A 25,159-nucleotide genomic window follows, 5' to 3' on the forward strand; every position below is an offset into this window, starting at 1 on the left:
TTCTTCTGACTTGGGTTTGGACATTGAGAATTTCTGTCATTAGCAACCCATCTTCTCGTTCATCACGCAGGCCACTCAGAGTGACTGTGATGCCTTTTATTCAAGTGAGATTGCTTTTCTTTTAAAAAGAAAATTATTGAAATGACATTCATGTAATATAAAAGCAACCATTTGGTTTATTTCTATTTGTTAGAACATTCTTTATTGAAAGTCCATCTTTAAAGAACTGCAATTAAAGTTCCTTTGTATTTCCTCTTTTTTTTTTCTTTCGGTTTTATTGAGACATAATTGACGTAAAACACCGTGTAAGTTGTTTTCCTGTTGCTGAGATTTAGGAGTTCTCTACATATTCTGAATGCTACTCCCTTATCAAATGTATGATTTGCAAATATTTTCTCCTATTCTGTGGGCTGCCTATAGTGCACCTTTGCTTCGTGATTATATGACCACGTCTGTCTCCTTGCTGTCTTGTTCCCACCAAGGCTGGGAGGAAAGGAAAAGGCAGGAAGGGTGTGATTTAAAGGTGCAACCCTTCATACGGCTTCCTTCAGGCACAGCTGGAACAAGGTATTCAGACAAATGCCTGCAGCCCAGCACACCTCCATCTCTGGGATCCTCTCTCTCCATGTTGTTTGAATTTTGAAGTATGTGATGACTCCCAGAATCCCAGACCACCCCTCAAGGCCAGAGGATTAAAGGACTTCTCTCTTCTAGTCCAGCAAAAATCTCAGGGAGGTGTGCCTCTATGGACCAACTTTCCTGAACCAGTCATCGAGGCCAGATGGATGAACTAAATGGATTGATCAGATGGGTCAGGAGAGCCACACTCCTGGCCTTAGGGAGGAGCCCTGGCTCTCCTGGCCTTGGGGAGGGAGCTACCCAGAGGAAAATGGAACTTTTGTTACCAGCAGATGAAGACAGAGAATACAAACAGATGCTCAATGAATGGGAGAGGCCCTGGGAAGGCAGACCAGGGCCAGTGTCTGTCCCCTAAAATCCCAGCCCTGTGGGGCATGGGACTGATGGGTGGGCACATGACTGCTCTGTGATGTGGTGTGTGCTCAGACAGAAGGCGCACATGACGCTGGGTGCATGCACAGGGGAAGAGACACAGGGCAGCTAAGGACAGGCTTTGGAGAACAGGCAGTGGCCTTGACTGGGTCATGAAGGCTGTGTATGAGTTCCCCAGGGCATGTCCAGTGTTCTGGGCAGAGAGCAAAGGCACTGAGACTGATGGGGGTTTGAATTCCGACTGGCTCCTTCCCAACTCCTTAGGGTGAGTTATTGTACCTCTCTGAGCCTCAGTTGTTGCTCTAAGAAGTGGGGGACGATCGCAGTGCCTTCCTCCCTATAGTAGCTGTTGGAGGATGAGATAGGACTGGGTTGGGGTGCAGCAATGGACGTGACCAAGTTCCCGCTCTCCTGAGCTTGTCTCCACCTCAAAGAGTTGTTATAAAGAGGACACGAAAACGTGTCCAGCATGGTGCCACCTAGTGTTAGTTGCTAAGTGTCTCTACTGTGTCACAAAGTTCTGTAGAGGAGGCGATTCGGGCAGAGCTGCTGGGAGCCGGCCAACAAGAATCCCAGGCTGGACACAGGTGAGTGGGATGCCCAGGACATCCAAGGCCCAGCCCTGCACTCAGTAGCCATGTGGGGGACGATTCCTTCTTTTTTGCTGCCTGCAGTTCTGCATCTGTAGAATGGACACCATGATTGCACCTGTTTGTGGAGGTGCCTGGGTTCGGACAGGAAGACCACAGGGGCGCTGGGCAGAGCCGGCTTTGGGAAGCACTCAGGGATGGCGAGGGGAGGGATTTTTTCCTTTTGGTGCTGAGATCCCGAGCCCGTCACACTGAGCCAGGCAGTGTGATGGCTGCTTGGACCTCTCCAAGATGGCCTTAGTGCTGACGAGGGCTCTGACTCCCCCAGCCAGGGACCCTGCCTCAAGGTCGTCAGAGGCTGCGGTGCCCTCTCAAGACTGAAGCACCCCAGGGGCTACTGGGTGCAGGAGGGATTGTGATCAGAGGGAGCAGTCAGAGGCACTTGGGGCCTGACGAGGTCCTAGTACTTGAGCTTGTTGGTGGCCACAAGGGTGCCCCACATACGGTCCTCATCATTAAGTTAAATATTTGTTTTGCTCCTAAGAAGGCAAACAATGTGTCATGGGTGTGTTATAAGCGCCCAGCGGCTCCTGCACTTGGGCCGAGTCAGGCCCCTGCGCCGTTCTAGGCTCACAGTCAACTCCTTTCACTGGCCTCAAGCCCATTTTGCGCACGAGAACACTGGCACTCAGAGAGGTCAAGCGACTCGGCCTGGGTCCCACAGCGGCCCTAACTCTGCAGCCTCTTTCCCACGTAACTAAGCCGGCGGCGGCACCTCCCGTGCACGTGTCCGGCGCGGCCCAGACTCCGAGGCCCCGCAGCCCGCGCTGCGGCGCAGGCGGTTCCAGATCAAGGTCGCGCCGCGCCCCCGGCGCCCCCGCCCGGCAGAGGGGCGGCCCCGCGCGCGGCCCCGCCCCCGCCCCGCCCCCGCGGGCCTCCCGCCGCCCCGGGCTCGGCGCGCTCGGCCGCCCTGCGATCTCAGCCCCGAGCGGCCCTGCGGCGGGATGCGCGGCCGGGGCGGGGGGCGCGCCCGCTGGCCGGCGCCGGTGCGCTCGCTGCTGCGCGCCTTCCGGGCCCGGGACGCCGCCGCCGCCGCCGCCGCCGCCCGAGACACGGCGCCAGGTAAGCGCGCAGTGCGGGGAGGGGGCTTGGGCTGCGGGGCGGCCCTGCCCGGAGCCCGCGCTCGGCCCGTGGCCGCGGCGGGGTGGCCGGCGTACCCGCCGCGTCCCAGCACTGAGGGGGCCTCCTGGTCTGGGCTGTCCCTGCAGCCGAGGCGGGCGCCTCGGTGCCCCGACAAGGGCAGTGCGTGCAGTGGTCCCGAGCGCCGGCCTTGGCGTCTTGAGGCCGGCCTGGCGCGTGTGGAGCCCTCCTCCGCTGGCTCTGCGTGACCCTGACCCTGTGCCCCGGGCACTCGCCTTCGCCGTGCCTCTGCCCCTGCATCTGTACCATGGGGGAGTCCAGGACTTGGGGCAGGAGTTAGGATCACGTGAGCAGTGATGCCCACCCAGTGGGAATCCCCCGCGTGTTCCCTTATCCCCCCCCGGGGAGGACAGCCAGCCACCACCTGTGCGGGGCAGGAGCGACCAGGGCCCCTGCAGTCAGACACCTGGTCCTGGAGGGCTTCCAGGGGCAGTTAAAGGGACAGGCTCTCCCGGGAGGGACTGAGCAAGCCGGAAAGTGGGGAGGGCCCCGCCGGGCCGCGAGGGGCCCGGGGAGGGGAGCTGGCATGGAGGGGGCTCAGGTGTCCAGGTGATGAGGCCAGAGAGCCCCAGAGCGGGGCTTGTTGGTGGGGGCGGCTCCTGCAGTGGGTGACCAGGAGGCTGAACGCTGGTGGGAGGAGGAGAGTTAGGCCAGTTTCCAGACTGGCTCTGTGGTAAGATTCCCTTGGGGCACTCACTACAGAGCGCTTCCTGGCCATGCCCCAGGGCTGCCCCTCGGAATCTCCTGGAATCTGTATTTTTAACCTGTGCCCCAGATGATTCTGGAATCAGGCCGGTCGGGAGTCTGGCTTAGGTGCACTGTGGTTCTTACGAGGGGCGCTCAACTGGGGTGATTCTGCCCATTCCCCATGTTTTTGGTTGTTACAACCCCCCCCCCCCCCAGTTACTACTGTCACCTAATGGGGAGAAGCCAGGGATGCTGCTTAGGACGGCCTCCCCTCCCCCAAAAAAGAAAAAATGAAAGAGAATGATCTAGTTCACAGTGTTAGTAGTGCAAAAGTTTGGGGACTGAGATACATGGAGTCACAGGGCCAACAAAGGGGGATGCTGGGGTTGCTGGGCCAGTGGGCGTCCTGGGAAGCCTGCTGTGTACCAGGCCCTCTGCGGTGCCCTGACAGGCTGAAGCTCGTGGATGACGCCTCGGGGCGCTGGTGTGTGGTGAGTGGAGAGGCATCTGGAGCCTCAGCGCAGAGGATGGGCAGCCCTCCTGCGGCTGAATCCTGCACCTGGAGTGCCCACTGAGCAGGGGACCTTGTGCTGAGCCCTGCGAACACGGTGGTGACCGATGTGTGCATGGGTGCAGGCCTCCTCCCAGAAAACACACCCCACCCATGCTGGGTGCTGAGTTCACAGCAGGTGTATTTGGGGTTGGATTTTGGGAAAGGCCACGTCCAGTCCTGACCTTCAGCTGCTTGGCAGTGCATTCAGAGCCATCACAAGTGTATGATCTGCCAGTGGACATGATACAGCTCTTGCTCCACATGTTCATTTCAGTTGTTGGGCATTTTGAAAATAGTTCTGTGACTTCTGTCTTGGCCTTGAAGGATGGCAGGGCTCAGCCAGGGCTAACCCACTTTTGCCCAGGAGAAAGCCAGCTGTTTCTGCAGTGGGTCAGCAAGTGTTTACTCATTGCTGAAAATGGTTCAGGCACTGACGTAGATGCTGGGGATGCTGGGATGCTGCGGAGAGCAAGGAGGTCTGCTCCCTGCCCTCAGGGAGCTTTTGTTCTCATAGGGAGAAGGACAGTGGACATGGAAGCAAACAACACACAACAACAAGACAATGTCTATGCAAAGGGATGTTGGAAGAAGATAAGAACAGAGAGGCGTGACTGCAGGTGGCACTGCTTTAGCTGGGGGGCAGGTTCTTCCAAGAGGAGATTTGCCTACAGACTTGAACAGGGAGACATAGGGAACCATGTGAGGCTAGGGGGTGAGAGCATTTCTGGCAGGAGGAAAAGCACCAGAGGCTCTGAGACAGCAATCAGCCTGGTGGGACTGGGGAATGAAGATGGTCACTGAGGCTGGAGACCCGCGGGCAGAGGAGATGAGGGCCTACACTTGGCGAGGCGGGCAGGGGACCCTGGGCTCCAGTGTGAGCAGTGGGGGTTGCCTGCATGCCGCCCGAGGCCACAGAAAAGCTGCAGGCTGAGGAATCGCATGACCGACTGTATGTAAAGGAAAGCTCACTGTGCTGTCCTAGTGGCCGGAGGGCAGATGCGGAAGGCAGGACTTTTAGGTGGTAGAGCTGGCAGGACCTGCTGATGCCTCGGGGCCTGGCATCCAGGATGCCACATAGTTCCATGACTGAGCACTGGGGTGCTGTTGATGGAGCCGTCCAAGGCTTGGTGAGGGGTGGGTGGTGGGAAGGCTGGTGGGAGCAGGCCATGCTACTTCGGAGGGGCCTGTTGACATCCACTGGGGTGTGCAGAGTGGCTGTTCAAATCTGATCCTGGAGCCTGGGGCTGTGGTCGGCCTGCAGCCCCCAGTCTGAGCTTCATTGGGTGGAGCTGGCACCTGCAGGCACTCACCCCGTTGGGGGCCGAGCAGAGCAGGGCTGAGCTTCTGGGTTTCAATGTTGCATTTCAGTGTTGCGTCAGAACCGACCCCAGTGCAAATATCAAGTTTTTTGGTTTGGAGCGAGGACCCAGGGCCCCAGGGTGGAACCAGGCGGGCTGCCCACAACTCTGGTGTTCTGATGGCCAGACCTGGGGAAGGTCCCCTGACCTCCGTCTGTCTGGCTTCCTCGATTTGCGTGGCTACTTCCTGGAGCTTGCTTTGGGTGGATCCTAATTCCCAGCCTTAAAGGGATAATGTGCTATTTCTGTGGCCAGAGCTGTTTAATTTAGGAACAAATTAGCCACTCATTCTTCCAGTCTTATTTGGAAGCGCTGACTCGTACTAGGGTATTTCTGCACCAAATGAGTTTTTTTTTTTTTTTAAGGAAAGGCGTGATCGATGATATCATGACACGTCTCAGCTGAGGCTCATTAAAACTTGTGGCTTTAGGGGCTGCGAAAGGCAGTTGGAAACTTGGTGCGTTGTTTGCCTGGCTCAGCTCAGGGCTTGCCGGGAGGGCCGGGCTCCCTGAAGGCAGGGAATCTGAAGACCCAGATTGGGTCTGAGCTGCCCGCTTCCTTTGAAATCGTAATGACCACCAGCTGTACTTAGCACTCGTTAGACCTGAAGAAACAAAAGGACACGTCCGTTCGGGAAAGTCAGTTTGGGAAACTGGAAATCCAGAGGTGGATGGCCTCAGTAGCTCGCCTGTCCCCATGTCTGCCCAGGGCTCGGGCTGGGTCACACCACCTGCCCTTGAACCCATCACTGTGGCCTGGGAATGGGGGAAGCTGGACGGCTGAGGCCCAGCCCAGGGGCCAGCTCACAGGCCCCCTCCAGGCCAGGGACCGAGTCTGCATCCCCTCAGTGGCCAGGCCTGAGACCCTGGGAAACAATCAAGGGGATGCTGGCAGAAGGAGAGTGGATGCCAGGCATTGCAAACACCATACTTCTGGCTGCACCCAGCAGTGGGGGAACCCCAGGTCTGTGCTCACCTGATGTTCCAAACCCACTGGGGTCAGGAAGCATCCTGGGGGCATCTGTTTTTCTCAGCACACTGTGTGCTTAGAGAAGGCAAAGCTGGTGACGTCCAGGTGGCAGTGGACGGCCTCACCCTGCTAGGGTTTGCGATTCAGCTGAGACTCTTCCAGACCCTCCTGTCGCCTGCCCAGGTGCCCAGGGCAGTTTTCTCGCTGTGTGTCCTTCATCCGCTAGTATCTGTTGCCCCATTACCTTAAGGACTGCTGTCTGCTGGTGAGCTTGGCCGATGACACAGCTGACTGCTCCCATTTTGTTTTAAAGGCAGGTGATCCTCAGAACAGCTCTAGAACAGGTCTGGCTTCTGGTTGGTATTCAATAAATGTTCGCCAGGTGAACGTATCACGTGCTCTCCTACACAGGCAACAGGTTTCTTTGGGGAAAATTTTAATTCCACTAGTATTTCATGAATACCTTTTCCACGTGTGAAGTGCAAATATTGCAAATAAGGCTCAAATCTCCTTGGAGCACGGCTCTTAAACGTCTCCCTTTTTCCCCAGAGGTAAGCGCTGTTACCATTTAGGGTTTTTCCCAGCAGACTGACTTGAATGTGTATGTGAGTGTCAGTAGAGAACGTACAGGACTGTTTCCTGTATTTTGAAGTATTTTAGAGAAATGGCATCTGAACACAGCACGTCCTGTTCTGACACTTACTGTTTCCATTCAGCAGTGTGTCTTGGAGATTTATCTGGGTTAATAGCTTCTTTCCAATTGCTTTAGAATATTCTGCTGTTTTACTGTTTCTGCTGCTGGTGGCCTCGGGGGGCCATCCCAGGGAGCAACCTGCAGCGCCCCTCGGTGCCTCTGTGCCAGCGCATCTCTACAGGGCACATTCCAAAAGTGGGCTTTCTGGGGTCCAGGGAGAGCGCATTTAACTTTCGTTTGTGGAGCGGCCTCCCAGAGCAGCGGTGTCACTCCCAGCACAGTGTCTGCAGCACTTTTCTCCAGGTACGTGGCCATGTTCAGATTCTCACGTTTTGCCAGCCCTACAGGAGAGAAGCAGGGCCTTCTTGCTTTGGTTTGCATTCCCATGTGCTCCCTACTGCCCTGGCTGCTTTCAGAGAATGGAGACCCTCCCCATGTGCCGTCTTGATGTGGTTTCCCTAACTTACTCTTAAATAACCCCAGGTACCGGGTTCCCCAGCCCCTCTGCTGGAGCTTTGGTAAGGCAACCCGTTGCGTTTGGGATTTCTACCCAAATTCAGTGGCATTTCATTTCATTTTAGGAAAAAACAGCCCACACCCCTGCGTCAGCCTTCTCCCAGAGGGCCGGGGGACTGGCCAGGGTCCCTGGCGTGTCCCGGTGGATCGGCCCCTGTCTGTGCTCCCTGCAGGCGAGTGTGGGGAGGATGGGCTGGGCTGTCCGTCACCCTTTGGAGGCTGGTGACCTAGATTACCCGGGGAGGTGTGGATTTTGCATAATCGCAGTATTTCCAGGAAAGGTGACTAGTTACACCAGTCACTAGGCATGAGTGTGTCTTTACAAGGCCTTTTCTTGGAGTGGAATTTAGCAGCCTCGGGGGCTCAGAGCTGAGATATATCTTCTCTGCCATTGGGCATTGGCCCTGGTTCTCGGGCCTTTGGGTTCGGGTGGACCTGTGCCGGCTGTGGGTCTTCAGCCTGCAGAGGGCTGATCGTGGACTTCCAGCCTCCATGGTCACGTCAGCCAATCTCCCATGAAAATCTCTTTCTGTCTGTGTATTGGATCTGTTTCTCAGGAGAACCTTGCCTAATACAGCTGCTGCATTACTTTGCAAGGGTTACCAGAACAAAAGGGCCCACACTGGGGGACTTAAACAACAGGAATTATGTTTCTCACAGTCCTGGGGGCTGGAAGTTCAAGATCGAGGTGTGTGGGCAGGTTTGGTTTCTTCTGAGGCCTCACCCCGTGGCTGCAGTGGGCCAGCTCCTCACAGGGCCTCTGTCCTCTCTGCATGGGTGCCCCCCATGTCCGTGTGTCCAGCCTCGTCATCTTCTAAGGACACCAGTCAGACTGGATTAGGGCCCACCCTAATGGTGGGCCATTTTAACTTAATCACATTTTTAAAGTCCCTGTCTCCAAATATAGTCACATTTGGGGGTACTGGGAGTTAGGGCCCAAGTATCTGAATTTTGAGGGGACACTGTTCGGCCCAGAACAGCTGGCATGGTGGGCGTAAGCTGGGAGCTCGGCTGGGGCTGTGGGCCGGGCCCTGCATCCTGTCCACCTGGGCTTCACATGGGAACGTGGGTTCTGAGAGTGCGCCCCCCAGGAGAAACAGGTTCAGGTTCTGTCATCTTAACGATTTAGCCTTGGAGATCCCCTAGATTCAGGGATGGGGGGTGACACCCATCTCTCCATGGGGGAGCTGCAAAGTCATGTGATGATAACCCAGGAGGTGGGATAATGCTGTGGCCATATTTGGGAAATACCATCTGCCACATTGTCTAGACGGCCCTTCCCCCTACTGCACCAACCCTAGCAGCCCCTCTTTAGGGCCAGAGCAGCCTCATCGCCATGTGTAATTATGCAAGAAGAGTCACCCAGGCCAGCCTGTCTGCTCGCCTTAGAAGGGCCTGCCTCTAAGGGTGGCATTCAGTGGTGGTGGGGCACCTGGACCGTGGGAGGGCCCCCCTTCTCTAACTGCCCAGAGCAGCTTGCTGCCCCTCACCTGTCTGCACAGCATGGTTAATGCTGAGCATCTTCTTTCCTTCCAGAAGTGTGGACTCCTTGTATGTGCCCTGCAGAGGGGCCTGTGGCACCAGCCCCCAGTACAGAACCTGAGTGCTGGGTCTCTAAGAGCCTCCTTGGGGGACAGCATTTCACATGCGTACTTACACATGGTTGGGGGAGTCGCATGCATCCAGTGCCTCTCCCCTGGGAGGATTCTGGAAGCTCCCACCTGGTCTCCCTGGGCCATGTCCCATGTGCCTTTTCCCTTTGCTGCTCGTGCTGCTCGTGCTGTGTCCTTCCTCTGTGAGTAGGACTGTGTCTGAGCCCTGGGAGTCCTAACCCGGGGTGAGCCTGGAGACCCCCAGCATGGCATCTCTTCACACTCGTGCTGACGACCTGACTTCCCCACCAAATATAAACCCATTGCAACTGCAACTTGCTCATGACCACGCTGCATGGGGCCCAGTGCCTGGCCGTGATAGGTGTCCGTGAATTCCGAAGCCTCCCTGAGCACATTGGCCAGGTCGGCAGTGGGAAACCCCTTTCTCACCCCCTGGCAAGAATGTTCACGAGCTTCCCAGGAGTTTCTTCCATGGAGCCTCTGGCTTCCACCTAAAGGAGAGCCTTTAGCAGGAGAATCTCCAAATTCAGCAGCATGTTCCCTCCTGCACTGCAGGGGTGGGGCCTGCAGCCTCCCTGTGCATCTCTCTTGAGAGGCTCCCGTGTTCCTCGGAAAGCACATCAGATGTTTAGGCCGTTCTGAATTTTTAACACGCATTTCTAACACAAAACGTGTAGTGGGTTTGCACAGGCCAGCCTGGGCTTGTTGTCCGGGCCTGACCCCGTGCCCTTTGCATGAGCTGCCTGGGCAGTCACCCACAGGTGAGCCTCAGCCAGAGCGTCCCCACCTTTTCCTGCTCCCCTGTGCCCCCTGCCCAGCTAGAGGTACAGTCTTGGAAGTTGGATGCCCAGCCGCCTGAGTAATGGGCGTTACTCATTTCGATGGTGGGGTCACCGCTGCTGAGCCAAAGAGCAGGAACTCCGAGTAGGCCATGCTGGGTGGGCGCCTAAACAGTCAAGGACGCATCTCTGCATTTAGGAGGGTCCAAAGCAGCTGGAAAAAACAAATACTCCCCGTCGTCTGCAGCTGAATCTCTGCTGTGATTGGCACCTGGAGAACGAGGCGGCTGGTGCGTTAGAGGCGCGCCGTGAACTTCCGCTTCTGCGTTTATGTTAATGGCTTTGCTGCCCATGCGGTTTCCTATAATCCACTAAAACATCTCGGTAAGTTAGCTCCAGTGTTTTGCCTTGTAGTTAAACATTGGGGTAACTTAGAATGGGGAGGAGACGGCCCTCGTACTGGCTGACTGAGGTGCTCTCCACTTGGGAGAGTTATGGTCATGGAAGAAAGCGCCGTGTGTTTCCCAGCTGTCACTTGTGCTGGGTTTGCATGACAGTCACTGCAGCGCAGGACCAGAGAGACGCCACCCTGAAATGCCCTCTGCAGGGCTGGTGGCGTTCACGCCAGCCCCAGTGCCGCTCTCATCTGCTCGGCCTATAGGAGGCATGACCACACTTCACAGGTGGGGAAATGCGAGGCCTGCTGAGGTCAAAGGGCCTTGTCCCAGGTCACACGGCCATGGAGCTGAACCGGCTCATTCTGGATTCTTAGCTGTTTTGCTCTCCTGCCTCCTAAGTCATATTCTCTACGTTTTCTTCTGGAAGGACTGCCTTTCTCAGGGCCTAGCTCTGGATCCTTCCTGGATACCCACTTCCATCTGTGCCCTAGAGGTACCTCCCTCGGAAACCCGGAGGCTGGTGGCAGGAAGGAGCCCCGCCGGTGGGACTCTGTGCCCTGCAGGTGGGTGCCGTCGTAGCTCTCAACACCTGTCCTCCTCTCTGGCTTGTTCTCTCTTTTGTGTATTTTTCCTTCTCTCTTTTGTGTATTTTTCCTTGAGTTGAGCCTGTCCCACATCCGTGCCTACGCAGGGAGGAGTGGGACAGGGTCGTGCAGAGGTGGGGAAAGGACCCTGGGAGTTAGGCTGGCTCCACCAGCTGCCTGGTGGCCTCCCCTCTGATCTCCTCTCCTTGTAGGTGGAAGGTGACACCGAGGTGCCCTCCACCCCTCAGGACGATCGAAGGGAGGACGTTGGATTTGTTTTCCATGGCTGCTGGAACGGTGACCGTGAACTTCACAGCCAGAACAGCATCCATTTATTTTCCCACACCTTCCAGTGGACTCCACTGGTCCTCTGCTCTGGACACCCCAGCAGAAATCACGGTGTCTGCAGGCCCTCACTCCTGCCTGGAGCTGAGAGAGAGGGCACCTCCTGTTCCTTGCTGGCTGTTAGCAGGGGTCCTCAGCTTCTAGAGGCCCCTGCATTCCCTGGTCTGGCCCCTTGGGCCGTGGGACCACCCAGGGTCACACCCCATCTCCAGGCCAGCTGAGTATCCCCCATCCCGTCCACAGATGCCTCCACAGCAGTGCCTGCGGTAGTGTTTGATGGAGGGCTGGGCTCAGGAATCCTGACGTTTGGCCTTCTGCTGTCCACACCGTGGGTATGTGCGTCAGCCCAGGGCCTGGCCCACAGTGAGCTGCTGAGCACAGTGACACCACCACGCTGTGACCACGAGTGTACAGAAGCAGGGCAGCCAGGCCTGCTGTGAGGAATCCTGACATTCACGAAAACCTTCCTCTAACTTGCAGGGTGCATAAGTCGGTCGGTAAACATCAATTTTAACAGTAATCATGCAAAGGAAATTTTGTCTCTATTATGATTTTAGCTGCAGGGCACCTTTGAATAAGGAGTTGGCTGAAGGTAGTTTAATGCCCCTGGGTTCCGTCTGCCCTGTCTGCCCTGTGTTTCCACCATCACCACCCCTTCAGGGCCACCTCCATCCACATGGCTCCCTGCCACTACTGTGGCCCCTGCACACCCCCGGCCTGCCAGTCTCTTCTTGTCCCTGCACTTCATTCTCCATCAGGGGCCTCATAATCCGAGAGAAGGTAAATCCTGTCTCTCTCCTCTGAAGACCCTCCTGGGGTTTCCATTTCTCCCAGGATGACATCCATGCTCTGCCCCAGGGGTCATGCAGCCTTTGGTGCTCTGTGGCCTGGCCTCACTGCATGCCACCCTGCACCCAGCTCGCCAGCCACCCAGCCCTCCTCCGCCTCTCAGACAGCCCCATGCTCTCACCCCAGGGATTTTGTATGTGCTGCACTTGGGGGCCCCTCCCACATTGCCTGACATACCATGAATGAATGAATGGACAAATGAATCAATGAATGAGTGACTCATCAGTCAAACCCAACACAGGCCCTTATGTTGAGGACGTTTCCCTTGGATCAAGCCTGGTGGGTCTGTGGTCTGCAGCCTGTGCCTTTTTGAATGAAGGATCAGCTCTTCACTTTTGCAGTTTCCGGTGGGAGCAGAGCCAGCCCCACTCTAGATTTCTGCCCCTTCGCTCCTGCCTGCTGACAGCTTCCCAGGGCCTGTTCCCCTAAAATCCTGAGACTCCCTTTTGTGCCACAGTATGAGTGGACACATGGGTCTCCCAAGTAGCCCTTGAAAAGAATCAGGCACCTCCAAAAACTCAGCAGAAAGGCGAGGGGTGAGATCCTCTGTTCCCAAGACACTGGGCTGAACGGGCCTCTGTTCAACACAGAACTGAATGCTGTCCCGCCACAGGCTGTGGGAATCTCTGGCATTATTGTTAATAGTCCAGAGTGGAGACCTGTGAAGGCACCAGAATCTAATTGCTCCCAAATAGAAAATCCCACTAGACCCACCACTTTAAAGTGCTTATCAGTCCTCATGGAATGTGGGCTCTGAATGTGATCATAGCTCCTATGAAAATATGGACATGTCATTATTTATAGGTTTGTGCAGGTGGATTTGGGGGATTATCACTCCAGCTATGGCACTTAAGGAGGATTTTTAAAGTGCTACCTAAAAACCTAGTGCTGTGGACTTTCTGTAATTTTTAGGTCAAGTTCGGTGTGTATTTAACTGTTACCCCATAGAGTACTCTGCCAGCTCTGTGACACTGTCAGTGATGTAAATCGGTGCTACGGACTGTCAGTCAGTCCAGCCCTCTGATCTCCCATGGCAAAGAAATGGGTCTCTTTAGAGTGTAATTCCAGTAAACATACTAAAATGCGCACATCGAGTTGGAGGAAGGAGAAAGTGGGTGACCAAGGCCGTTACTGAAACGTGAATTATCTTCTTTTGGAAGTAAAGAGTGAAATAGCCTGACATTCTGGGCAAGAAGCATAATGGTAGAAGAGGATTACAAATTTGCCCTTGTGTTTATTTGTAACATTCTAATTTGTGCAATGTAAGTGTTTCGTGATCTTTTCTCCTGCCAAGAATGAAAGCATCACTGGTGGGGCCTTGGGTGGCCACCGTCTCCTGGGGGCAGCCACTCTGTCAGCTGGGGACGGGAGAAGGGGTCACCCGAGATGCATGGCTTTGTGCTGAGCACACAGAAGCAGGAGCCGAGTGGGGCTGCCTCCTGTCTCCTCTGTAGAGCGGGGCTCCTCCCTGCCTGGTGTGCTCTGGCTGTTCCTTCTGCCCCGTTGCTGCCACTCACGTGCTTGTCCCCTGGCTGCCTGGATGGACCCGGGGCGCTAAGCCAAGGAAGGCAAGCGCCTTGCCCCAGGGAGCCTCTTGTGTTGATGACAGCTAGCACACCCGAAGGCGTCCCTCATGCTGGGCACTGTGCCGAGCGCCCAGACCTTTGTCGTCCCCTCACCTGTGCACCAGGCTGAGGTTGGCGAGCCCAGGTTCGCACAGTGAGGCTGTGACCGAACCCCATCTCATGTCCAGGTATTCAATTCCTGCTCGGAAGGGCTTCTCTAGGCAGTCTGAGAGTGGACACCACTCTGAGGGGTCCTGGGGCATCTCTAGGGGTCACGGGACACCCACAGCATGCTTTTCAGGCCAGTTCTGGCTGCCCAGGCCTTTGAGGATGGAGACCTTCACTGGCGAAGCGGAGGGCTTTATTTGAGAAGAGTGTGTTTATAAAGAGCCACAGCTGTCATTCTGCTGAGTGCCACTCTGAGTAGTCTAACGGGCATGGCTGTAGGTGGAGACCCGGCAGGGATGTGGTCAAAGAGCGAAAGAAGCCAAGTTCAAGGCCAGGTCTCTGGGCCACAGCGACCGTGCCGGGTGCAGTTTCCATGGTGGCCGGCAGAGGGCGAGGCTCCTCTCCTTAACGCCGGGGCTCTGCTGACAGCCGCTTTGTCCTCACCTGCTCTAGGTCGGCCTCGGGATTCCCACCTGGGGTTTTGCCCTCTTGTCCCTCCGCAGTTGGTTCCCTAAGAGCTTGGACAGTGGGAAAGACTTGAGCGGTTCTGTTTAAGTGACTGAGTTTGCCGGTCTAACTCAGTTCCCGCTGACAGTGTGGGTGAGGGGAGGAAACCACGTGGCCCCTATGAGGACTTGGGCGGAGATCACCTCCTCCTCTGAAAGCCTGGAGCCGCCACGGGCCGCGGGGAGGCTGGGCCCTCACTCCCAGAGCAGGGGTGTCCTAGGATCAGCCACCCACCATGTGCATTAATTCACTCAACAAACGCAGTCAATTATTCAGTCAACAAACATGCCAGGTACGTTCTGGGTGACAGACTTGACAAAAGTCCCTGGTTCTGACATCCCCAGCAGCCTAGAGCCTTGGGCCATCAGCTGTCCAGGGGTGGGTGAATTCGAGAGGGTCCTGGAAAAGTACTTAGTATGCTGGGGAGAAGAAAACTGCAATGTTGAAATAACTAAGTGTCTACAAACTGTAGTCTCGCCGTCAGTGGGTGACGAACTCCAAATCCTGCTGCTCTGCATGCTGGCTGCCTTTTAAGTGTGGTTGAGTGGGGCAGGGCCTTCAGAAGCTGGAGGCCCTGGGGCTCTTGTGAGAGTGCCACCAGGGTTGGGTCAGCACTTGCCACTTGACCCCTGGAATGGCCACACAGGAGTGACCATGCTCATTCTAAGGTGGGGCCCAGAGAGGGGTCAGCAGCCCACAGCTGGTCCCAGAGGGTCTGTGGGACCTCAGAGCTTGTGCTCCTCCCATCTCCCCCCAACCCCCTGAGGAAGCCGACAGTCTCTGTGAGTCGCAGTGGGTGTCAAGCCAGGCAGCAGACTCTCCCGTCCGTCACGTGTCATGCAGCATGTCCAAATGGGGCTCCTCTTTCTGTCCCATCCCACTCCATTGGCCCTCCCACCCAGGAAGTAGCACCATTCCCTTGTCAATATCACACTTGATGGTTACCTCCCACCACCACCTTTTCCAGTTAGTTATCAAAAAGCAACTATCTGGACGGCATCTCTGGCTCCTCCGTCTCCCCTGCCCCTCTACAGCTAGCTGCCACAGACCCACTGGGCCCGCCTTTGGAATGCACCGGTTCTGGACTGCTCAGCGCCCCCACTGCCCACCCAAACGGTTGCCAGCCTCCTTCTCCGTCTCCCCTCTCCTCCCTTGCCTGGGGTCCCTTGTCCATCAGCAGCCAGAGGGGTCCTCTGGAGGCTCATTTCTGCCTCCAGCAGCTTTTTACATTCTTGGAACAAACCCAGACTCCTAGTGAGGACCACGAGACGCTGCCTGGTCTGGGTCCTGACTGTCCCTCTAGCCTGGCTCACGCGCTGGCCCCTCACTCTGCCTCTTTCTGGGGACTCCAGAGCTCTGTGCTGCTCCCGCATCATGCCTTTGCCTGGAGTTTCCCCTGCCTGGTCGCCCTAGATCTGTGACTTGTCTGGTTGATCCCCACCAAGGCTTCAAGTCCAGGAAGGGTCTGCTTCCTCAGACAGCCTCTGCATCCCATTCGGCTTCTGAGCTCTGTGCTCACTGAGGTCAGTGGATTGATTGGTTGATTGCTTAGTTGTTGATCCAGGCTTCTCCACCGACCTCAAGCTCCGCAAAGTCAAGGCCCAGTCATATTTTGCTCATTGGGGTGTTCCCCAAAAGTCACATGTTTTGGCATAAGATAGACGCTCAGAAAATAGATGACAGTGATATTAATCTGCACTGTGCGTAAGAATGAAACCAGTTCTGGAGATATGTGGGTGGGAGTGGGCCTCTGAGCGACTCTCCCCCACAAGTTGGGGCGGCTCTGCCAGCCTCAGGGCACCTCTGCCAAGACGCCCCTCCTGACTGTCGTGGGCAGATGATACCGTCCCTGTGCCTTCACCCCCTTGTATTTTTTGAAGGGATGAGTTTTACGGACTTCGGCCCTTTGTAGCTCTTTGAGGCCACTGTGGTAAGGTTGTCGGTACTGCCTGGAGTTAGGAAACAGCTGTGGGGTTTCTGATCGAGGACCAGAAGGGCGGCCCCTGGGTGGAGGGGGCAGGAGGGGTTTCAGGTGTGACTATACTCTGCAGAGGTGGGGCGCAGAATCCACTCACCCTGCAGGTCCAAAGCTCAGCTTGGTTGCCTCAGTCGGCCTCGTTTTGTTTTCTTATTGAAATAATTTACATATCATAAAGCTCACCTGTTTAAAGTATAAAATTCAGTGACTTTTAGTATATTTACATAGTTGTGAATTGTCATGATCTAATTTTAGAACATTTCTATCACCCCAAAAAGAAACCCCATACTCACCGGCAGTCATTCCCAGGGATCTTGTTGAGGAGGGTCATCTGGTGACTTTCACAAAGATCCTTTGAGGGTCCTTGAGGCTGGGACCTTCTGTGGACAGCTGCCTCGTATGCACTCTGGGGCCCCGTCTTCTCGGACCTCCAGCCCTGTGGGGAGGCAGGTGAATGGCTCTCTGGTGGGGAGTGACTTGGAAGGCCAGTGTCTCCCCTGTACGCACTTCACCAGGAGACTATATTCTGTGGTCAGTAGAGGTGGAGTTGCTAATTTTTTTAAATTTTAAACTATTTTTATTATGGAACATTTTGAAGTCAGAGAAAAATATAGGGATAGAACCATGCCTGAGCAGCTCTAACAAATCACAATATTTTTCTAACATACATTTTTTAATAACTCAGTGTTGGTTGTACCCTTGTCTTCTGCCTCCCCATTCCACATGAGCTCTGGGAGCAAGTGCTGAGTCTTACCCGTTTTTATGCTTTTAAAGCCCCACGCATACAGTTTGGCAGAGCCGGGATCCGGCATTGCAGCAAAGACGGAAGGGGCTAGAAATGATTTTAGGTGATTCACAGACAAGGATTCAGGAGCACTGGCTTCTGTAGAGGATTCGTCCCATTCTTTGTCCTCTGGCAGCACTGAGAACATCTCTGCTTGGTGCCTGGGGGCCTGAACTCTCCCCCCCTTGCTCAGCTCCTTTTCAGCAAAGTGGGAGCTCCGGTCCGCACTGTGGTCCTTGCCGCAGAAGACAGGGAGGCTGTGTTTCTATCACTGTAGGGATGGTTTCCTTCAAAAAGCATTTAAGTGCAAAGAGTTATTTAAAGAAAAATCTTGTCGGTAGCAATACAGGTTCCGAGTGGTGGGTGAGTAGCAATAGCTGGAAGCCTCTGGTGTGACCTTTTTCTCTCCCAGGTGTCCCTGGGCTGTAGCCCTCCCTCCACCTGCGAGTCCAGCTCTGTCTGCTGCTGGCGGGGCCACCTGCAGGCTTTCTCATCTGGGTGTGGGAGGTGTGAATGGTGTGGTTGGGGAAGGGTGTCTGAGACCTGCCTGTGGGGCCAGGACTTGGCCTGGGTGTGTATCGGGGTGGGGGAGCTGCCTGGGAACCACTTGGAGGGACTCTGGGCCATGAACATTGGCCCTGCCACATCTGGCTTGTGACCTGGGCAGGTGCCCCCACATCTCTGAGTTGCTGTCATTTCTAAGGTGGCGACTGTGGTGGTTCGCACCTGAAGGACATGATGAGAAAACATGACACCACTCAGTAAAGCGCTCAGCCCAGAGCTGGGCACATTATCACCTAGCATGTTTTTATGTGAATAAAAGCATTTGGTAAAATGTCCTACCAATTTCTTGTGTCTCAGTTTTAACTGCCAACTGTAATGAAATGTTTTGGGGGCCATCTATTGGTTTATTGGTGACCATCTCAGCTCCCGTCCCCTGCAGTCCTGGAAGACACATTGCGGGTTGTTTCTGCATCTGCACTGCTGGAGCCCTAATGCCCGGCATGGTGCCAGGCATACCAGGCTCTCTGCAGATTGTGTGAATGAATGAATGAATGAATGAATGCTTTCTCTGAAGGTAACTGCTGCTGAGAGCCCGGAGCTCTGTGTGGAGCTTTTCTGTTACTTCCCCACATCCCAGTTCTGTCCTCCGCCCTTCACTGGGGTCCGTCTGACAGCCAGCATGCTCCCGCTGCACCCCAGCCCTCTGCTAGGTGCCGGCTGGATACGAAGGGGCAGCCCAGGAGGGTCCTGGTCCTTGTTCGGCTGTGACCAGCTGTGGGGCCCCTGGCAAGCTCTCCCTCTGAGCCTGTGTCATCGTCTGCAGTGTGGGTGCCACACCCCCCAGGGCTGCTGACGGGCCGAGATAGGGTCGTGCCCATTGGGGCTGCACTCAGCAAGTCCTGGGCTGGGAGCATTTCTGTCCCAGTGTCTCTGTGGCCCTGACATCCAGGCATTTGCTGAAATGCCCGTTTCCCTGGGAACCTGTGCAGACCAGGCTGTGTGACCCAGCATCCCCCTCTGTGTCCCTGTACTGGGCTTTCGTTTTCTTCCTTACCACCCCTGTCCCCAAGGCGTGAGCTGGAGACCCTGGAGTTGCCCGCACTTCCCCACACTGCCATCTAGAATGCTGCGATTGCTCATTAGCACCTTGGAGGACACCTCTGTCAGTGGCGGCCCTAGAAGGTGTCGCCTCCCTTGCCTGGCCCCACCCACTCCATGAAGGCATCTGGGGAGACCTCCCTGGACAGACAGGAGGTGCCTCTCCTGCCTCTCCCCTCCCGGGCAAGGGGCTGAGGGCCGGGAGGAAGGAGGATGCACAGTGGGGAGGGGGCTTTGGTGGCAGGGTAAAGCTCTGAAGTGCTGCCCTCCCACCCCCACGGTGGAGCCTGGCAGGAGGGCCCACCGGCCTCCTTATCCCCGGAGAGGAAGGGCCGGGCCGGCAAACCTGCTGCCCGAAGCTGCTGGGGACCTTAGGCCTGCCTCCGAGGGGCTCCTCCCCTCCTGCTGGGGAGGGAGAGAGCGAGCCGGCGGGGAGGAAGCATTCCGGGTGCTTGCGGGGCTGGGGTGGGCTGCCCTACGTAATTCCGGCGCCGCCCCGCCTCCCCAGGGCGGTGGCGCGCAGCCCAGGTATCTGAGACCCTGCCCGTCGCCGCTCCCTCACTCCCCTCTCGTGACGTCATGCTCCTCTCGCGCGGCATGATGGGAGAATCCTAATGTTTTCCAACAGATGCTCAAAGAACAGCTTTCAGATTAAAGCAATTGCAAGAGCAAAGATTCTTTTTTCCTTTTTTTACGGGGTGGGTGGGGGGTGGGGTGGGGGGAAGGGAGTGCCCCCAGAAATTCTTGGACAGCACCCCCTGCCCCAAGCACCAATAAACACAGACAAGAAAAAGTTTTTATTTCCTGGTTCAACTTTTTTTTTTTTTTTCCTGGAATAGAGACTGGAGAATGGGAATAAACACGAATAAATAACGGCGAGGCCGCGCACGCCGGGATGCGCTTGGCTGCAGCCGCGAGGCCATTGTCTCAGCACCCCGAAGTCGGCCCCGGCGTCGTCCGTGGCTCCTTCCCTTCCCCTGGCCTTTTTGGTTTTCCTTTTTAAAAAGACGCCCCCTCCAGACCCCTCGCCGGTGACCTTGGCCGCATCGGATGCTCTGATTCCACGCGGCTCCGTCCGCCTCGCCCCCGCTCCGGCCAGGCCCATGGCCGCGTCCGAGGACGGGAGCGGCTGCCTCGTGTCGCGGGGCCGCTCGCAGAGTGACCCCAGCGTCCTCACCGACCCTTCAGCCACCTCCTCCGCGGACGCCGGCGAGACCCCAGGTAACGGGGGCGGGCGGGGGCGGCCGGGCGGGCGGGGGCGGCGAGGGCACTGGCCCTGGGCGCCCCTCCCCGTCCCTGGTCGGCGCCCCGGTCTGCGTCTGGGGAGCCGCGCCAGGACCGGGCGCTCGGGCTCCGCAGTTCCCTCCCCAGGAGCGCGGCCGGGGCGCCGCGGAGCCCTTTGTCCGGAAGGGAGCCGATTTCCCGGGTGGAGCCCGGCGCCCCGCGTGGGCCCCCCCTGCCGCTCGGCGGGCTCCGCGGTCCCCTCCGGGGGCTTCCCTTTCTCGGGCGCTGGCCAGCTGGGGGAAGAGCCGCAGCGGGGCCGCCTCCGCCAGCGCCGGCTCCGAGCTCTGCCTTCCCCCCCGGGTCCCAGCTCCGACGGCCCCGGCTTGAGCGTCCCTGCGGGGCAGGGCGGCGCTCCGGCGGCCACCGCGCCGGGGCTCCACGCCGGGCGCCCAACCGCAGCCGGGCCTGGCGCACCTGGGCGCGCCCGCCTGCCTCCCGGGACAGGTGTGCCTGGCAGAGATGCAGGCAGGGAGGTGAAGGGCGTGTGCCAGCACCGAGCCCGATTTTATTAAATTATATGGACTTTGTCCACTCCGCCACCCCCGCCGCAGCGTCGATTGTCTAGGTGATAAATCCGGTTTTCAAAGGCGTCTATATGGCTTGATTGATTACTTTCCGGAGAGGAAGAAAGGCCTAATAAAGCAGGAGGAGGGTGGGCTGCGCGCGCCCTGTCACCATGGAGACGCAGGAAGCAAAGTGATCATTAAAACCTTTCTCCACCAGAAGGCAATTTTCACTTCACAGGGAGAAGTCTGAGCTTCTGTAATGTAGGGTTCAAAAAAAGAATCAAAGCTGGTGTTTTGGTACCAAGCCATAGGACTCAATTTCCTATCCTAGAGCGGCACAATCCTTCACGGATTCTGTTTTGACAGTAAGTTGCCCTTACCTTCTTTAGAAGACTTCCTCTCTCTAAATGCACCGACCCCAAATGGGGACTTGAGCACTTAAATGGTGGGCATCAAAGTCAAGATAATCCCTGGGGTTGGGGTGAACGCTGGCCTCGTGGGTAGGGATCCCTGCACTTTTCTGGAACACACTGGAGCTTAGTATCAGACAACAAAGAAAGACCCATTCAAGGCAGCTCTGTGGGCACCAATTTGAAATTTTAAACAATAAACGCACGCAAGGCTTGTGAGATTTCTTTGTTAGGATTATTGACTGTGTCAGTTGGTCAAACTAAGGTACCAGCCGAGGAAATCCCTGGCTTTTCTATATCTGGGAGGGCAAGTTAATTTCCTTGGAGTTCCAAGCAGAGCCGCCATAAGCAGACCCTTAAGGCTTTAATTAATCCTTTTATTAGAAATCGGGGATTAAGCCTTCAGCACTCCGTGATGGATTGGTTTTCTCTGTGTTGGAGGTGCACATCCATGATTTTGTTCCAATTATGGAAGTTGAGTGGCTCGTCACGAGAGAATCCTTCCAGGCTCCTTTTGTCTCCCTGGCAGTAAAAGGGAGCAAACTTGAAACGGAAATTATGGAGGATTTAGCCGTTTGGCCGTCTGCGAGCTGATGCCTCTGTGGGTGGGAAGTGAGGCCTCGGCCTGTGGCTGGTGCCGGCCCACCAGGGAGAGTGGTGGAAGGGCTCGGGTGCCGGGAATTAACTGATTCCACGGGAGGACAGATGCCTCAGTCAGTCTCTGGTGCAGATGGTTAAATGGGACCCTGAGCAGACATGTCTGAGGTGAGAAGTCGATAGTGCATATAATTCTGCGAGTGGCATCAAGCCATTAAGTATTTATGGGTTGTGTTAAGCCGAGTTCTGGCAGAAAGAGAATCAAAATTTTCAAGGTGGAAGCAACCCAGGAGCTTGAAGCCAGCACTGTGAGCGACGGAAGCATTTTCTATCCTTGCCTTGCTGGTTACTTGGAGAGTGCTTGTACACCTCCTCTGACAGGGGACTCACTCCTTTCTGATGACAGGCATGCCACCCTTTGGACAGATGTATTTAAACATTCTTTTCCAAATGGCTCATCAGAGTCTGCTACTCACCAGGCCTGATGGGATCTTCTTGGAATGCATGTTACTGGGGCTTTCAGAGAGTCCGGTGTTTTAGGTTAATTGTTGTACCAGCCTGAGTAATTTTTTTACCTGGGCTGGAAAGTCTCAGCCCTTGTCTGCCTGCTACTCTGAAGAGCTTCTCCTAAAAACTGAAGCCTGTGTGCCAGTTGTGAAATAACCCGGTACAAAGTCAAGTAGAAGAGCCACCTCCATTTGTGTAGACCGTATGTTTTTATAAAACAGCCCAAAGTTGCATTTACCCTTCCCCCCAAATGCATTTTTAATGCATCACTATTCTCTTAGTGAAAACTTAGAATGTTACTGGAAGGGTAATCTGTGCTTTGACACCCCTTTCTCCCACTCTCCAGAGGTTATCTCTGTCAGGGGTTCAGTGGAGAAGTTCTGGACCTTTCCTACATGTTCATGTCTATATGTTCTTGGAAAAAGGCATTTAAGAAAACCCCAGTGGTAATACGCTGTATAAAACGTTCTTTTGTGGCTTCTACTCAACATTGGGCTTGGAGGTCTTTCCTCCAAGCGTATCTCCATCTCCCTCTCTCTTTCAGTAGCCTCATTCTATGCCAAGAGTATATTTTTCAGTTTAGCTCTTAGATATCTGTGTTGTTTCCAGTTTTTGCCCATTATAGGCAACAGGCAGTGGTACCCAGGCAGTGCCTCCCGGTGCTCACGGGTGAACTTCCTCCATGGTGTGTCCCATCTAGTAGGATCTCTTGGTCACATGGGACCCGTATTTAAAATTTTTGTGGCATTTTGCACTCCTGCAAACTGTGCCAGTTGATAGTCCTTCTGGAATTCTGAGCATGCCTTTTCTCCCTCCAAAGCCTTGCCGACCACCTGGGTCACCCATCAGTCTGCTTTTCTCTCACACTAATGGTGACAAATGGTGGCTCATTGTGCTAATTTGTGGCTCTTTGGTTGCTGGTGAGCTCCAGTGTCTTTTTGTGGCCTTATTAGCACACTAGATCTCTCAGTAGTCCTGCCTGTGGCCATGGACTGTGGCAGGAAGACAGAATCCCCCGGAGGCTGACCCCTCCATGCACTCCACACCACCGCTCCGTTAATGACTCTCTGCATCTTTACGAGGCCCCAGTCTGTAAACCCTCACTCTGTGCCCACAGCCATGGGCAGGTTTTCTCCCAGAAGCAGAGATTTTGAAGGTCAGGCAGCAATCCCAGGGCCTTTCCTCCTGAGAGGCCCGTGCTTGCGCCGAGTTCTGCCTCCTTTTCCTCTGCTGGCCCCTGGGCCTTGGGAGGGGTGTTCGCCCTCCACACCTGGGGTCCGCCCTGGCTTTGGTCTGTGGCCTCCTCCTTGACCCTTCCCCAGCCTTGTCCCTCTCTGACCCTCCTTCCTTGGCCTTGACCGGTGGCTGTCCCCGGGCTCCCAGCCCTGCCAGCTCCTTCTCCCTGTCCAGCACCTCCTGGGTTCCCATGGTGCTGTCTCCACTGCCTCCCCTCTCCCAGTGGTGTCTCCCCAGCTCCCAGGTGCCAGCATGGAGACTGGGCCGAGAGTCACCGGGGACAGCTTTTAAAATATTTCTGTGGAGCCTTGGGATTTGCCTTTTCAAAGACTCTGCTCAGAAGGGTCTGATGCGCAACCAGCTGGGGGAGACTTTGACCTGGGGCAGGGTTTCCCAACCTCAACACTGCTGATGTTTGTGGCCAGGGCATGTGCTGAGCGGCTGTCTTGTGCATCGTGGGGTGTCTGGCAGCATCCCTGGCATCTATTCACTAGCTGACAGTAGTGTCTCAGCCCCTAGTTGTGTCTTCAGACCCTGCCAAGTGTCCCCCAGGGGGTTGCTCATTCTCAGACCTGAGTGACCAGATCACCTGGAAGGCTGGTAACCCCAACCCCAGTGGTGGGCCCGATAATGTGCATTTCTAACAAATCACTGGGGGATGCTGATGGAGTTGGTCAGGTGACCACACTGGAGACCTACAGCTGTAGCCCTCAGCCACGGCCTCATCTCTAGCTGCCAACTTCCAAGTGTGTCCACGTGGGTGTCTGAGGGCCCATGTGGGTCCTGCCCTGATCTCTCTGGCTCCTGAACGCCAGACGTCTGCATCCTGCTGACCCCTTCCCATCCTCTGGGCCTTGGACTGATGTTTCCTCCTGAGAGGGTCTCTTTGCCCACCGGTAGATGAGTGTGACTATGCCCTGCCAGCCAGCCCCATCTTCCGCTATGATTGCCCACCGTGCGCCTCACTAGCTGGGATTCTGGTCTCTCTCATTCCCTGGGGGCTGCCCCTTCGAAATCCAGAGCCCAGCACAGACCTCACATGCAGGAAGCTTGAGCGTCTGTGTCACAGATGGGCACAGACCTGGCACCAGTGTCTTAGCTGATGAGGCTTGTGGCTGGCGGGGCGGCAGCCCTCCTGCAGCTGGACGAGGCCTCCGTGAAAAAGTGGGGCCTCACAGCCCAGGGGTGGCCAGGGTTCTGCGGCAGCACCTTTCCGGGGCTGGCCCACCCCTGCCTTATCGTCTGGAGGGGAGGGGAGGGGGGAGCCGTTCAGAGCATGCTCCCCCCTGAGCTGCAGACACACCAGCACATCTCCACCCCAGAGTCCTGCCCAGGGCCCACGCTGGCCCCTCCTGCTGACATCAGCCCTCCTGTAGGCCGAGGTGCACGCCAGAGGCCCACTGCTTCCTCTCCCGCCAGCCCACCTCCTTCCCTTGACGCCACCCTCTCTGTGGTCTGCACCCAGCCTGTCCCATGCTGGAGTCCCACGCTGGCTTCAGGCTGGCCGCCACCTTCTCCTGGACGCCTCGCACTGAGCTGGGGCCTCCTCCCTTCCTCGGCGCTTTCTCCTGCAGCACAGAGGTTTTCCAAAGTGTAAACCTGTCCTTTGCTTCAGCCCTTCAGTGGCACCCCTTCCTGGGTGGGGACAGGGGACACCTCTCTCCATAGCTCAGGCCTCCTGCGGTTCACTCCAGCGCCCTCTTGCTTGAGTCCTGAGTTCTGGGGACCCCCTCTGGCCCCTTGCGAGTGTCTACACGGCTTAATTAGCAGTACAGCTAGGCAGTAGTTACCTTGTCAACTTCCACAGGGCTATTAAAAATAAACGCTGGGTGCTTTATAAAATACAGAGTTTAAAAACTTAAGTTCTGT

At 56.1% G+C, this 25,159-nt stretch overlaps 1 protein-coding gene across 2 annotated transcripts in view; it reads left to right on the forward strand.

Moving 5' to 3' along the window:
* Positions 1 to 2,544: 2,544 nt before the first annotated feature.
* The window catches only part of PHACTR3 (phosphatase and actin regulator 3), a 205,860-nt gene continuing 183,245 nt past the window's right edge, over positions 2,545 to 25,159 (forward strand). The window contains exon 1 of one of the 2 annotated variants that reach the window (XM_036901853.2): positions 2,545 to 2,723. In XM_036901853.2, coding sequence (XP_036757748.2) covers positions 2,606 to 2,723 — 118 coding nt within the window. In that variant the 5' untranslated portion in view covers positions 2,545 to 2,605. Of the gene's footprint in view, positions 2,724 to 19,486; positions 19,972 to 25,159 lie in introns of those variants that run through there. The other variant, XM_036901852.2, reaches the window with a different exon arrangement.

This window comes from Manis pentadactyla, chromosome 5 (genome assembly GCF_030020395.1).
Source record: "Manis pentadactyla isolate mManPen7 chromosome 5, mManPen7.hap1, whole genome shotgun sequence".
Lineage (NCBI taxonomy): Eukaryota > Metazoa > Chordata > Mammalia > Pholidota > Manidae > Manis > Manis pentadactyla.